Here is a 16,997-nt window from a genome sequence, read left to right as displayed (position 1 = left end):
GACTAGAGCCTACAAACAAGAGGAGGAGCAAATTCCTTGTGTCCCAGGGGGAAAATTCAGGATGTAATGGAAATTGCTTTTTAACAGACCTTCCTTCCCCTAATTGGTCCATTAGATCTGGGGGTTCACTGTACACTGCAAAATCTAACACTATAAAAAGTAAAACTTATTTACTATCAATCTATATCTCTGATGCCTGTTCCAGTTGGAACTCCCTAAAAGGGGTGGCCACAACAACAGTCTCCATAAATATAGAACTCCTGTGCTGCTTCTTAGCCTTTAGTGCCCCACCCTTAATAGGCCACTGGCAGGGGGTAAGTCTAGCTTAGTGTTTGCAGAAGCTCCTACCTAATGTCCCTAATGACTACTTCTATCTAATGACCCTACCAACTACTTCCTAACTGTTCCTACCTAGCTACTTCTATCTACTGCTTCTACCAATTTGCCAAAAGGCAGGGCTAGCACGCAGTGCTCATCGCAGGAAAATCTAGAGTTGTGAAGAATGAGCTGCGTGAGTTAAGTATTGTCAAGTGTTACACATAATGAGAGATTATATGTTTGTGGACAGAATGCCAGTGGTCCACATGTCAGTTAGGCAGAAAGAAAAGGCAGCTACAAGGGTCAGAGGTACATACCCTAGGTTTATCATTTTTGCTGTCAATCCAGTATTTGTGAAGTTTGACGATGTTGGGATGGTCCAGCTGAGTCAGGTTGTCGAACACTAACCGGATCTTCTCCTCCTGTTCCCGGAAGTTTCGACGTTCACTAAACCGCACCTGCAAATCATTCAACCTTGTAGAGTACTTAATACCTTCTCTTTGGCATAAAAGAAAATTATGCATGGTATGACAACAAGCTGCAATGGATTCATATCATATAATATGAATAACTGTAAATATCTGGGTCAAGAAGCACAGTGAATCAACTCTACGTTAAGAGAGAAATCAGACACATGCATCAGATATAAAATAAAATATAAGGTTTGCCTGAGCTATTACATCAAACAACAACTGTTTCAAAGGCTGACAACAGAAAGAATCTATGCTGGATACTGGGAACATACAATACTGAGGTCAAGTGATATCACCAACTTTACAGCACTATGGTTTCATGATGACTCCTTATCAAAAGTTTCACAAAAGCTAACTTCAATTCAACTCCTAAAGCAAAATCTGGAATGATAAATACCTCTTATCTTGCACTAAAAGGTACAACTCACGTGTATGACAGAAAGATTCTTAACGACAAAAGAAAAACCCTTGGCCAAGATGACATGACACCCAAAGGCTATATTACGTATTGTGCTCAAGGGTCGAGCCATCACATTCAAGGCTCACTCCACCACATTCAATAGGATACAGAAAAATCTTTCCACACGCTAACCTCTATCCCCATCACGTTATCATCAGTATGGTTTACAAAAACCAACATCAGCTGATGATATCCTTTCCTATATCATTAACCTATGGTCATCTTTCCTAAGGAAACATGACCACAACATGGAGGCTCCTCTGTTATTGCCCAGAACTTTTCAAAAGCTTCTGAAAGGCTCTACTATAAGGCTTTGCCCTCAAAGCTCTTCTTTTTTTTCAGTTTTATTTTGGTTCAAAGCCAGTTCCACAATTCTGTCCTGTCTCCTAACCTTTCTTAATATATCTAATATAAAGACCTCTTATAACTTAACTTGAAGGGGCAAATCTATCTTCAAAGCTTTTGGCAAGTTTCAGTAATTCATCTGTTATAAATCTGTTATGAATCCAGACAGAACATTTTCTATCACAATAATAACTACAACAGAAAATACTCAAAATATCTAGAACTACAAAATTTGATATACAATACCTATAGCCATTAAAAATCTTATGGATCACTCAGGAAGAAATGATAAAGTTCCAGTGTGTGGAGGATACAAAGGCATTTGGACTATGGCCTATAATAGCCTAAATGAGCAAAGGAATACAAAGTAGCTTAAGTGACACCAAGGTAAAGGGACAACAGAGTATTTGAAGCTATCATAAGGTATACATAAGCCAAACCCTGTGTAGTGATGCTGGTAGGCAGTAGTATTCTAGTTGCAAAATAACAAGTGCTTTAAAGAATGTCTTCACTGGTCTTGTTTCTCTTGTTCTGAGCTTATCTTTTAAGTTCTAAATACCCAACCTATCATCATCTTTGCAGACACAACAGTTTCTTTGATGCATCCTCCAGTGATAAGGTCATCTATCATCATCACTCCCCTCTTTGAAACATCTCTATTGTTATGATCAGTCTTGTTCCTGTTTTGTTTTTGGCATAACAAGAGTTCTTCATTCTTTCCAGGGTAAAGTTGAGAGTTCCAATGTAGCATCCTTTTACTTCTAAAGGCCTACTGGAATATTCTGCTGTATGTCAGAAGATTGTAGGACAGCATCAAAATCCATGCACCTCTCTTTGTAGAATTACCAACACCTTTGGTAACATTTTTGTACCTCCTTATCAGCATAAGAATGCAGCTTAAAAAGTATGGTCCCTTTTGAAATTCAGTAATGCGGGGCCACACTCAGGTATGCATAACAAGAGAACATCATTGTTTAAGAGGTCCTTTGCATAGTTCATCTTTACGGTACAGTAAAAGGCTAACTAAAAAAAAATTTCACAATGCTTTTTCACACATCTTACAAATATTGTTAAACAAGTCACTATTTGCATTTGCATAAAGTTCATATAATAATATGAGTCTAAGATTAATTTCTTTCACTCTTTCAGACAAGCTGTTCTACTTTATCATGAAGCAATCCTGTTAAGATGGTTCAATTCTTGTTTCCTTCCCAAGTGTCACGATCTTAGTCTGGTGGGACCTTTTGCAATACATCTGCACCAGTACATGTTTCTCTGGTCAAGATTTAACCCCAGGTCTATCAGTATGACTCCCTGAACATAAAGAAATGACCCATGGGTAGGATGGCCTTGCATTTAAATGATCCATCATGCTCTGGGGAAGTACCAACACATTCAAGGATCAATCACTGTGCTCAATGATTAAAGACATTCTTTTGGTAATCTACCCTTCTGGAGCAATTTCCCTCTATATCCCATTTAGTCCACTGTTGAAATAACTGCTACATTCATCCCCTATTCTGGTACATGGTGTGCTGTGTTAATATGGTGTACATGACTATTTGTACTATGGATAAGATGTGATCTAAATACACCATCCTTAATGTAGTTACTCTATATCAAGTTACAAGTAATTGTGAGTCTGACTCAGTGTAACATCGCTTTAGGTTAGTTACGTTCTATGTGAAAGTCAAACTTAGCACACTGACCCCTCCAGTTGGTTATGTTTTTAGTTTGTCCCTCTAGATATTTTACAACCCGAATTAGCAAAATATCACCAAATTCTCACAATGAATACTGAACAAGGTCCTCTTACCTGGCTGTCAATGACACAAAGTGAGGCACATATGAATTAAAACAACAAACTAATGTGATACTAACCTGAAACTAGAGATCCATATCAAAGGCAAGAGGCAAGAAAGAAAGAGAAAAACTTTAAGAATGATAGTTGAATAATCATGATTAAAAATGGCATGAAAATCTTGAATGTTACCCTAGTTATCAACCGCTTGATTATGATGTTACAACCCGTTGAGAACATTGGTATGACCCTTGAGTATAATGTACTGACATTTGATCTGACTCAAAAGAGTCAAGTCAAAGGCCAGGCCATCTTACCCATGGGTCATACCATCAAGCTCAAGGGTTGTACCACTGCACTCAGGGTTCATAATACTGGGTTAAACATGACTATGGCACCTGTTCTTATTCAAGGGAAACAACGGGTATTTCAGCAACACAAATCTTATGACATAAAACTTACGACAATCTAATCCACTGACAACGACAACTTCAAGGCTGGTAAAATAACCCATGTCACACTCAAAGAGTGACCTATGTCCCATGACACTCCAAGCCAGTGGTACTGGGCCAGTGACACACATGACTAATGAAACACTCAAAGCCAATGACACAGAACCCATAACACACTCAAAGCAATCGATAAAGGATCCCTGAAACTCTTAGGCCTGTGACACAGGTGCCATGACACACTAAACCCAGTAGTACATTAAGTTCACACGAAAGATTTGGAGCTCACACTAAAGAAAGCTAATAATACATTCAGGTCCCACAACACACTAAAGTCTCACTTTCAGTTCCTGTAACACTCTCAAGATCTGTAAGCACCATACTCACATCAAGTAACACACTCATGGCCTGATTTCACTTGAAGTTCATGAAATACTCAAGTACTGTGACACAGGTCCTATGATGCTCATACTTTGTCGCATTAGCAAAATAGTCATAGGATACAAGCAAGGCAAGTGACATACTAATTCTGAAGCACACTTAAGCACCATTTTGCACTCGAGGTCCATGCTATAAGTCGAGTAATACACTTAAGGCAAGTGACACTGTACACTCAAGATCGATCAGCTCATTAACATACTTCACACCCAAACACTGAAACCAAATGCCTATGGCACTGTCCCATGGCAAGACATGTGATACTTGGGGATGTAAACAGTGCCTCTGGCACTCCAATCTCATGATACTCTATAAAATCTAAAGTGAAAATAAAATCAATTCATTTGCATGTTTGTTTACAACAGAGGAAAATCATCAAACAATGATAAAACAAATCAAGTTAACCACATCCAGACACACTTAGATCATGGAGAAGACATGCAGAAGCAGCTTTGCATGAAACATGTGCCTGTGAAAGTGAGTGCAAGTGCTCATAGAGTGCAGTGGTAAATCAAAGGGAGCAAATTCTCATGACACAACACAGAAAAAGATAAAAAAGGCCTCATTTGCTCACATTCATTCTGTAGCTGTCAATGCACTGAAACCACAGCCCTCTATCCACAACAAGACCCCACAGACCTTTCTGTGGTTTCCCCCAGCTGCTTTATATGCCTTAGTTCAGTCCAGCAACAGCTAAGAAACCTCTGTAAAACACATTGCTCCAATTATCTCTATCCAGTGCATGCCTTTCACTCTCCTGCATTCTCTGGCCCTGAGCACTCAAATCTTTTCAATCCATCCTTCCACCTCCAAATTTGATTCCCCCTTCTCCTTGCCCTTCCAATTATGACACTTTGTCAACCTCTCCTCACTCATCATCTTTTAAATGTCCAAACCATTTCAGCACACTCCGTTCAGCTCTCTCAATCACACTCTTCTTGTTACCACACCTCTCTCTTACCCTTTTATTACTTCTTACGTGTATGTTACACATATTTGATACATGTACACACCCACGTCTGCTGACAAATATCAAAACTGCATTCAGATTCATGGATGAGGAAATGTTCAGCACGCTCTTCACATCTTAAAAAGGGGCCAAATTTAGAATAAAAATAGGTCAAAAGGAGGGCAACAAAGATAGGACCAGCATTAAGAAAGCTAAGTTACAGGGAAAGGCTAGAGGTCTTAAATCTGCCCAACAGAATCACAGTCTTCAAGTTTTTAAACCAGACTGATGACGAATATAGTGAACAATTCTTCAAAAGTAGAACAACCCAGGGGACATAACACGAAATAAAGCAAGAAGCTTGTTTAAAATGATGGACAGCACTTTTACAGTACAAGAGTGGTGAATGAATGGATGAGTCTGAATGAAATACTATATGTGGACAGCAAACAGTTCAAAAAATTGAATGACAGTAAAGGAGGTTCAAAAGATGTGGGCCCCACAAGAGTAGAATCTGCTCCCCATAAGTACAAATAAGAAAACACCACATTTCAACATGGGAAAATGAAAGTGAAGTGTGCCAGTGGGGGATAACCAGCCTACTCTCATCTAACTAATTCAAGGTCGCATGGGTGGGCAGATACCCTAGGTACTCTATCCCAGGTGTCCTTCCTGACATACTTCATGCCAGACACTAACTCCTCTGGCAACAACTAGCCTTCATCAATATCCACACCAAATAATGCAAAAATAACTACCACAACAATATCTCTATGTGCAACTCGACCACTAAATGCATTTACCCCCCCCCCATATCTACATTGGGGTGACCTCACCCAGTGGTCACCTACACACCAACCTTAAGAGGAGACCAGCTATGGTGATATAAGAGGGTTGCAGGTTGAAGGAGAGGGCTGTGTATAGGTCAACATGGGATGGGAGGTGACCCACATGACACATGACAGACCCTTCCCTCTCCACTCCACCAGACTTCCCCTCTTTCTACCAGGCCTTAAGTCCTTCCTGCCATGCTAACCTGACCAGTCCACTCACACAGGGATTAATGTTACACAATTCACTTCACTATAAACCCTCCTTTGGCCATAACGGCAGCAGTTGGTGGTTTACAGCACAATGCCACTGCCTGCATATTTCTGTTCTCATTTCACAAAGTTCACTGCAAATCAACAATATTCACAGCGCATTTTCCATTTTTCTAAAGCGACATACTTGTAGTTGAGCTAGAAAAAACTGTCAGTGAAAGCGACATATTGAATCCAATAAAAAATATTACTTATGCCCTCAACAGAGGGATGGGTCATATTGCTTTAAACTGAGGGACAGAAAATAGATATCCTGGGACATCACATGTCATTCTGGAATGTTACAGGACATCCAGGGTCATCACAAGGCATCCTACTCCATCAGTGAATACTCGGAGAAATCACAGGACACTCAGGGTAGGAGCATGACAGTCAGGGAAATAAAAGGACACCTGGGGAAATATCAGGGCACTCAGGGACATTGTAGAACACTCAGAGAGATCATAAGACACTCAAGAGATATAAGACACTATGGGACTTCACAGGACACTCAAGAACATCACAAGACACCTAGGATAATAATGGACACCCAAAGACATCACAGGACACTCAGGAAGATCATGGGACACTCAGGATAATCACAGGACACTCAGGAACATCGCAGGACGATTAGGGATATCTTACTCAGAGACATCACAATATACCTAGAAATGTCACAGGATACCAAAAGACACCTCAGACCACTCAGGAACATCACAGGACACTTAAAGACATTGTAGGACATTCAGGAACATCACAGGAGAGAGAGAGAGAGAGAGAGAGAGAGAGAGAGAGAGAGAGAGAGAGAGAGAGAGAGAGAGAGAGAGAGAGAGAGAGAGAGAGAGAGAATGGGCAATAAAATGAGAAGAAAGAGTAACAACCCCGAGCACCAGTGACACTGTCCAGTGTTGTTGGGCTGGCCATGCTGAAGCCTGCTCCCTTTTCTAATTAGGTGGTCAGCAGGGATGAAGGGAAAGGGTTGGACGAGGGTGGTGACACAGAGGTACACAAGACAGGTACAGACTGTATGCATGTATGGTATAGGTTGTCAAGGTGTGGGCATGGTTTGATGGATATGAAAAGTTGGTGTCTCATTTATTTTCCTTCGACAGACTGGTGTATGTTGCAATTCACCGCTATTTGTGATTACTATTTGTGTGTTACAAGAAAAGAGTTTTACCCTCACATTGCCCAAGTCTCTTTACTCTCTATAGGTGTACCATATCTTTATTCCTATTCCTATTTATTACCTAGACTCTGGTATGAGCCTGTTAAGTGTGTATATCAATGGATGACAGGAACTTCTCTTAACTGTGTTCCATATTTGTATTACCATCCAGGTCCTGAATATGCCTATAATTTGTATCTTCTTACTCTTTCAGCATCAGCATCTTCTTCTTTCTTCTAAGCACGTACCAAATGGTTTGATGTGGGTCTTCAATATTTCCAATATTGGGATATTCTTCATTCATTATGCACTGTACTGCATTGTTCTACACCCTCATGCAGCACCAGCAAAAAAAGATGAGGAAGCAAGGCGAGTGGCTACTGAAGAGTGGTTCTACACAGGAAAGCTTGTAGCCTTATTAGAAATAGTCTTTGCCTCTCTGGATGGTGGTATAGTCCATACTAGCTTTTCAAAGCTGCTCCACCTTGTGCATCTCCCTTGTTTATATGATCTACTATTACACATACTGATGATACTGTGTGTGCTAGTGCTTTACATGTCCTGTGGGGCTGTAGTGGGTCATCCTCTATCATTATGTAACTACATACATACATATAAACAAATGCACACACACACACACACACACACACACACACACACACACACACATTCTGCTTCTCCACATTCCATCAAAGGCATTGCTTATGATCTTTTGTATGACTATGCAGTTTCCTCCTATGCTTCTGTTTTTTTTTTTTTTTGGCCCACCTGGAAAAATTGAGATTGCAGGGGTGGTGTTTCTACCCCTCCAGAAGCCATACTGCCTGTGGTTATACAGAGTCATGAAGGGAGGGTGGTGGTGTGGGGCTGGACGATGGATGAGAGACAGGGTCTCCGTTGAGAGGAACTACGTGAAGGGTGGCCTTGTGAGGGCTAGCTAGATAAGGGGTGGCCTTGTGAGGGCTAGCTAGATAAGGACTGGCCTTGTGAGGGTTAGCTAAATAGGGGGTAGCTTGTGAGGGCTAGGTAATAACTGGGTGGCCTTGTGAGGGATTGGTAGGGTTGGGGAGGGGACTTGTTAGCTCTATCTTGTGTGAGGGCTAGCTAGATAAGGGGTGGCCTTCAGCTGATTAAACAACGACTTGCCTTGTAAAGGCTAGGTAGGGTAGGGGGCTGGCCTTGTGCAGGCTACCTAAGAAGTGGCCTTGTAAAGGCTAGCCTGGGTAGTGAGTTGGCCTTGAGAGGGATATCTAAGGCCTAAGGTGGTTATGTGAGATCTAGCTAGGTTACAGGTCAACTAGTAACAATCTGACAGCAATATATTGTATATGTTAGGAATAAAAAGTGACGGAAAAGGCGATGAAGGTCCACAGATTCAACGATGACAGTTGCTTACGACAGGACGCTCAAAATTCAATTCCTACTCAAGCTTCTTTGGGCCACGACCAGACACATGGTTATCTTAAGTTACTAAATACATGTATTATTAATGAAAGACTAACGACTTCTAAATTACAGCATCAACTTCAAAACACAAATAATTTCATAAACATGCCACATGGGGGTAAATAAAAGCTCAAAAAATTTGTTATCTGGGTTCTCTTCTTAGAATTTCACTCCAAACAACAACTCTAAAGGCCATTACCTCAAACTTTTCAGGCCTGAAGTCTCAATTGTGCAAAACACCAAATCTTATGCCTAGGTAGAACAGACAGGATGGAAAAAAAATTCAAGGAGTAGACAGGAGGGGTAGTGAGGGAGTTGACAGCAGATGTAGTGAGGGGACATACAGGAGGGGTAGTGAAGGGATCAACAAGTAGAATGGAGGGAGTGTGAAAGGGTCAACAGCCAGGCATGAGAGGTAGTGATGGGGTCAACATGTAGACTTAAGATAGTGATGGGGTCAACAAGTAGACAAGAGAAGTAGTGATGGGGTCAACAAGTAGATATGAGAGTGATGGGGTCAACAAGAAGACATGAGAGATAGAGGGGTAAACAAGTAAAAAACAGAGGTAGTGAAGAGGTAAAAAGTACACATGAGAGATAAAGGGGGTAAACAGGTAGACAAGAAGGGGAGGGGATAAACAGGCAACATGAGTGACAGTGAGGGGTAAACAGGTACTGAAGAGAAGCAGTGAGGGTATAAACAGGTAGACACGAGAGACAGTGGGGATAAACAGGAAGACAAAGAGATGGTGAGGGGGTAAACAGGGAGACAAGAGAGGTAGTGATGTGGTAAACAGGTACACAAGAGAGGCAGGGGGGATAAACAGGCAGACACGAGATAGTGAAGGGGTAAACAGGTTGAAAGGAGAGGTAGTGATGGGGTACAAACAGGCAGATAGGACGAGAAGTGATGCGAGGTTTTACCTTGCCAGTACCTAATGTTGGTTTCAGGGGGAGTGTTCAACCCCCGCATCCCGGCCTAAGACCCAACTTCCTTCAGGAGGACCTAGTCTACCAGGCTGCTTGATGCTGCAGGTGTGAATGTACAACAACATGACGTGCAACAGGCAGACAGGCAGGGTTGTGGGGTGACGATCAACAGGTAGACTGGTGAAGGGTTGTCAGGTGGGGTTGTGAGGTGACGATCGACAGGTAGACTGGTGAAGGGTTGACAGGTTGACAGGCGGGGTAGTGTGTTGACGATCGACAGGTAGACTGGTGAAGGGTTGACAGGTTGACAGGCGGGGTAGTGTGGTGACGATCGACAGGTAGACTGGTGAGGGGTTGACAGGCGGGGTAATGTGTTGACGATCGACAGGTAGACTGGAGAAGGGTTGACAGGTTGACAGGCAGGGTAGTGTGAGGTGACGATCGACAGATAGACTGGTGAAGGGTTGACAGGTAGACAATGAGACATGGCATTGTGATTGGGTAGACAGGCGGAGGGAGGGGTCGGGGCACACACAGGTTGACAGACGAGGGTGATGAGACTTGACACATGAGCGTCAGGAAACAAGACAGTAAGGTTAGCGTAGCGACGGGTAACAAATGGACAGTGTAGGCGGGGGAAGGGGTGGGTAAAGTACAGGTGTAAGGGCACGCATGAGATGGAAGGGGGAGAAGGAGGGGAGGGGGTTGGTTTAGTGGTGTGAAAGGGGGAATGGGTAGCAGGAATGGGACTGACGTGAGAGAGGGGAGGAATGGGTAAAGGTTAATACATACCTCGTTCCACACCACCTCCATACCCTCGTCGGTGTCCATGGCCAGGTAGGCGGCGTCGATCCCCGGCACATCCCGCTGCTGCACCTGCAACAAAAACGACAAACGTTGAACTCTCGTAGCATCGCAACACCACCAACACACCCCACACCTACCTACCTCCTCTCACCCTCTTCAATTCGCATGGAACACCGTTACCATGGTCTCCTGGGGGTGTTCAAACACACACACACACACACACACACACACACACCTCCTCCTCCTCTCAAACATTAAACACTGGCACATGAGGCAATACGAAACACGACACTAGAAACAGGACACCGATAATGTTCCTGTTGTGGCTATATGTATACTGTTCCTACTCTGCTGCTGCTGCTGCTGCACATACTCTCTCTCTCTCTCTCTCTCTCTCTCTCTCTCTCTCTCTCTCTCTCTCTCTCTCTCTCTCTCTCTCGTGGACTCATCCCCCATCTAGCCTCTCATTTAACAACAAAAACATTTCAGTGAGGAGACCTTTTCATTCCCTCCTTCCCCCCCAGTAGACGAGCTTCTGGTGTATGTATATAACTAACTCTAAGGGTGTGGCTCCTGCAGGAGGTGCTGGTCTGGGGTCTGGAGGGAGGGGAGGAAGACGACGGTAGCGGACGATGGAAGGTGGGGCTCCTGCAGGAGAACCCAGCTAGGATTGCTGCTGGTGGAGGAGGAGCCCTGTGGTGGTGGCGGCGTCTTCCGCGAGGACACACAACCCATAGGCTATGTGCGTACAGCCAAGGGCAGTGTGTGTGAGTGTGTGTGTGTGTGTGTGTGTGTGTGTGTTCTCCCCTCCCGTCCGTACAGGACACCAGCCAAAGACGCCATTCAGGACAAACGTTTCCACCTGACTGCCAACACGGGATTCCACGACATTTTGGCATGTTTCCTGCGGGGCGTCGCGTGATTTGGACGACGCGTCGGGGCGGGAGGCGCCAGCGACAAGCGTTTGGGGGGGAGGCGCGCGGCGGAGGCACCCACCCTCATGGTCACACCCCTATTATGCACCGTCTCCTCCAGGTCAATCGCTCACCAGGTCACCTCCCCCACGCTGATGCATCGACCCTCCCCCTCACTCCCCGCGGTGAGTCATACTCCCTACACCTCCCTCGCCCGCTAGTGCATTATTCCCTCCCCAGGTAAGTTCCTCCCCACTAACCCCAGGCCAGTTACACCCTCCTCCACCAGGAGAGTCACTTCCCTCTTCCTCCCCGGGTCAATCACTCCCCCTCCCCATATGTTACTCCCGTATACTAAGATTGGACAGTACGTAACTGTCGGGCGGGAGGTTACATCACAAATGAAAAAAAAATCACCTTTGACGTGGCTCTGTCATCGTCAAAAAAAAAAAAAAACAACTTCTTGCTTCAAAAGAGAATCAATCCTGTCCCTGCTACAGAGTGTGGCGCAACCTTAGACCCGCAGGAGCCCCCTGGAAAAGGGGTCCCGGAATAACACCAGAACCTCTTTTCAAAAGGGTCTTGGGGTAATTACAAAGAAACAGGCTTAAATTTAAATGCCACTCCCGCTGTACAAGGGCAGCATCAGGAATACACGAAATATGGCCTCAATTGCACACATCCTGCCTCTAGTGATCATGCATAATGTACCGACACCAAAGCCTACCATCCACAACCAGCAGAATGCTCTATGGATTATCTAGACCACTTCGTATATGCTTCTGGTACAGGTCGATGACGGTACGTCGCCCATCCACATACTGTTTCGCTTCAACTCGTATTATCCAGCGCATGCCTCTCACCCTCCTGAAAGTTTACGCCCCGCTACCCCAAAGCCTCCTTCGCTCATTCCTGCGATCTTTTCTGTCTGCCCCTTCCATGAACCGATTAAACCCCCACGGTGACATCACACACGCTGAACTTGGACCCACGTGGCTTCACCGGAAACCACTCACCCTCCTTCCTACTCAGACACGTACCTTACTCTCCCGATCAAAACTATTTCCAGTTACATCACATGTATCCTCTAGGCTAAGACCAAGTTATTTTAGAAACGATTCTTTCACGGCTGAAGGTGAGACAGAATGAGGGGGAGTAACGATTGGGGGGGGGGGGGGGGAAGAGCGGGGAAACAGAATGAGGCATGACAGGGAAGCCAGAGGGCGTGTAATAAGGAGGTAGGCAGTACGGTGGTGTGTGAGGTTAAGCGGTGTACAGAGGTGAGGTAAATGGTGTAATGGGCGTGGTGTGAGGTAAGCGGTAGTAAAGGGGAAGAGCAAAGCCTCAAAAGGGGGTAAAGGAAAAGACACGCTCGAAATGTTACCAGTAGCCTGTAGCCCATAGGATATACATGCATTTCCCAGGCGAGTGGTAGCCTGAAGGCCGCCTGTAGCCTGTAGTCTGAAGGATACAAGAAGCCTTCAAGCAGTTAGGTTACGTATATATCCTGCAACCCAGAAAAGGCTTCCTGTAACCTCCTCCCCCCCTACCTGTAACCTTTAAGCTGTAGGCCACCAACGTGTAGCTGCTCCGGGAGGCCGTCTCCCCTCCTCCGTCTCTAACCCCTTCCCACACAACCCACCCTACCCCAAGTCAGGAGCTAGGCCAGGCCTCTGCCTCGTGGATATCGATCTCTCAGACTATTTATTGCTGCGGCCCGCAGGACCATCCCAGCACCAACTATACCTGTTAGTCCTAGCGCATATTCTGCAACCCTGTGACCTTAACTACAATTGTCCATATGCTTCGCCAAGTCTACAGGTCTATATATATATATATATATATATATATATATATATATATATATATATATATATATATATATATATATGACAACAGCATTATACTGCCGAAAGTCTCTACGAACTGTTGACGGAAACTGTCAAAACTGCTGTGACAGGGCGGTGGTGATGGGGTCCGGCTGTGACAGGGGCGGTGGTGATGGGGTCCGGCTGTGACGGGGATGGTGGTGATGGGGTCCGGCTGTGACAGTGGCGGTGGTGATGGGGTCCGGCTGTGACAGTGGCGGTGGTGATGGGGTCCGGCTGTGACGGGGGCGGTGGTGATGGGGTCTGGCTGTGACGGGGGCGGTGGTGATGGGGTTCGATTCTATCTAACGTCTCTCTTTTGTCTCCGTAAAACTCCTGTTTTCGTATCACGTGACGTTACAGGTTCTCCATCAAACCATCTCGCGTGGTACGTGTGGCGACGTCTGCATTTTTTTTTTTTTTATTTATAACGAAACGGTACAATTTTCGAAGCTCTGTGTCCTGCAGATAACTGACTGCTTGTTGCGCCGCCACACCGTCAGGAGATGGGTGCACCACGTGCGTGCAAGCTCCTGACGGAGGGGCACAACGAGGCCAGGTTCTCTTCAGGTCTTCATGGCTCCAACTACTGGAAGACGCGTGACCCTCGTAACACACACACATACACACACACACACACACACACCTACTTCAAGCAACAAGACGCACAATAACACGATCAGAACAGAAAATAAGGGAGAAAGGACTTAATATGGGTAGAGATGGGTGGCAAAGGGAGGGAGGGGGGCGGCGGGGAGCGAGGGTAGAACAAGAGAATGGGGGGAGGAGACAGACTAAGGCAGGAGACCCGGGCGGGATGGGTGTGGAGGAGGAGGACGGAGGAGGAGGAGGAGGGGAGTGGCGTGAGAGAAGGCGCCCAGAAGTCGTCAATGAATATAAATAGTATTGTGTGTGTAGTACGGCGGCGGGGGCTCCCGGGACGGCCAAGACGATGACGGCGGTTGGGAGGAGGCCCGGGACGGGACGGGACGGGACGGGACGGGACGGGGAGCCCGCCCATCACGGCCACGGGCCTCCATCACTATCGCCACCAGAACCACCAAGCGGGTTCAGACCATCTCCACCATCGTCCCCACCAAAACCTCAAACTCTCTACCATGCCTTTGCACTCAGTACACTACACACACACACCCCACACCCCCAGTGTCCACGCTATCCCCCTCCCCCACAACACCACGACCACCCACAAATCTCTGTCACCATCTCCAACAATACCTCCATCTCCTTCACCACTTCCCGTGCAACGTCTATGCCTCTAACACCACGGATACACACACACACCAACACAATCCCCAAAGCCCCCTCCAAACATGGGCTCACCTCCACCACCGCTCTCATCAATCCTCAACACCCCTGCTCCAACACTACCCTCCCTCCAACAATGAGCCACACACCACCACCACTACCCCAACAAAACACGTCATCAGGCACCCCTCAGTAATCGCCTCTCACAGGTTTACACAACTTATCAATATTCATCATCTAAATGTATGTGACACGAGGCAGGGTCGGGGGAGGTACATGGCAACCCTTATATCTCATTTGTTGATGATTCGCACACGTAAACCTCAGGCGAAAAATATATACATATTTCCTTCTTGGCATTAACTCTATCTGGGGATAAATATAACAGTAAAAAAAAAAAGTAATATAATCCAGTTGGGAGTAAAGTGCGAATTTAGGGCCACTATTCACAGAAGCACAAAATTCCAAGCGACTTTAAATAACCCCACACCACAAACACACGTATAAAAATTGTTAACAATCGCAAAATTAAAATTCAAAGAAAACATAAGAACATCTACGTAACACTCGGTGTTGTGATGGCGAACAGCATCGGATGATCTCCCTGGGGGATTCCACTTCCCTCCCCCAATCCCAATCCCCTGCCAACACACACACACACACACACACACACACACACACACACACACACACACACGTCAAAAAAAATTTCACCTGATCTTAGCCACAATTTCCCCGGGAGACACGGCCACAGGGACAGAGGCATGTAGCAACAATGTGGGACATAATAAGGACACACCCCCGCTCGCTATCTTCAGGCCAACACACCAGGCCTTTAACAGTTCGAGGTACTATAAACTTGTATAACACACGGGGCGCCCAGGTTGTGTAAGACGGTTTAGTTTTAGCTAACTGAAGAGAAAAAGAGGGCATTGGGTTTTCTTTTGATACCGCGAGACGAGACGCGAGTATAAAGGTTCTTTAAAAAGATTGGAAGAGATTAAGAAAAAAAAGGGATCCTCATCTCACTGTTAACATTTTTATGGTGTTAATTCCAACGTTAATGTCATGTCATGTACACATGGGCAAGTCGCACACAGCGCTCAAGGTCGCAAGGGAGTGAATACAACTATAAACTTCAAGTGTCTATGTACCTTGGCTGTCAAAGACGTAGTTACATATTCAAGTGACTAAATACGTAGGGTTACTGACGCACCAATATGCATACGACCCATATATATATATATATATATATATATATATATATATATATATATATATATTAAGGAAGTGAAGTGTTTCAGATACCTGAGAGTGGACATGGCAGCGAATCGAACCATGGAACCGGAAGTGAGTCACAGGGTGGAAGCGCTGAAGAATGTGTGTGTGGAGAGAGAGAGAGAGAGAGAGAGAGAGAGAGAGAGAGAGAGAGAGAGAGAGAGAGAGAGAGAGAGAGAGAGAGAGAGAGAGAGAGAGAGAGAATCGTTGTCCGGAAGGCCAAATTGAGTATGTCTTAAGGTATTAGTAGCCCCAAGAATAATATATGGAAGCGAGGCATGCGCTATTAATACGTACGGGTCAAAGGTCTGACCGAGGGCATGTGAAGCGTCCGGGATAACCATGGGAAGGTCTGTGGGGCCTGGCTGTGGGTAGGGAGCTGTGGTCTCGGGGGTATTACACACGAATGGTAGCGAATGGATGTTAGCGGACACGACATTTTTTCGTCTGTGCCTGGCGCCATCGCGTTAACTCGGGAAACGACAATTTAGTAATGTGGATATATATATATATATATATATATATATATATATATATATATATATATATATATATATATATGCTGATAACCATGCACACTTCAGCATAGAACACACAATGTCCTCCGACAACAAGGATTTCGAGCCCTCACTACTTGTGTGGGAGCTGTGTAAACAAACCTCGAAGCTATGGGCTCCATAGCCTAGTTGATACTGTAAACAGCTCCTGAAGAAGTGGTTGCTGTTCGAATCTTTGCTGACAGAGGGCATTATGTGATTATATATATATATATATATATATATATATATATATATATATATATATATATATATATATATATATATATATATATATATTGGTTATACTTTGTCGCTGTCTCCCGCGTTTGCGAGGTAGCGCAAGGAAACAGACGAAAGAAATGGCCCACCCCCCCCCCCCATACACATGTACATACACACGTCCACACACGCAAATATACATACCTACACAGCTTTCCATGGTTTACCCCAGACGCTTCACATGCCT

General features: G+C 45.0%; 1 protein-coding gene across 1 annotated transcript in view; it reads right to left on the bottom strand.

Annotated features, from left to right (window-relative positions):
• Madm (MLF1-adaptor molecule) overlaps positions 1-16,997 on the bottom strand; it is a 159,297-nt gene that overhangs the window by 57,893 nt on the left and 84,407 nt on the right. The window contains exons 2-3 of the mRNA XM_071658887.1: positions 10,652-10,735; positions 636-776 (exon numbers count right to left, since the gene is read on the bottom strand). Coding sequence (XP_071514988.1) covers positions 636-776; positions 10,652-10,735 — 225 coding nt within the window. The remainder of the gene's footprint in view (positions 1-635; positions 777-10,651; positions 10,736-16,997) is intronic.

The sequence above is a fragment of the Panulirus ornatus genome, chromosome 67, assembly GCF_036320965.1.
Source record: "Panulirus ornatus isolate Po-2019 chromosome 67, ASM3632096v1, whole genome shotgun sequence".
NCBI lineage: Eukaryota > Metazoa > Arthropoda > Malacostraca > Decapoda > Palinuridae > Panulirus > Panulirus ornatus.
Note: the sequence above shows the minus strand (reverse complement) of the source record. Positions and strands in the feature narration are given on the sequence as shown.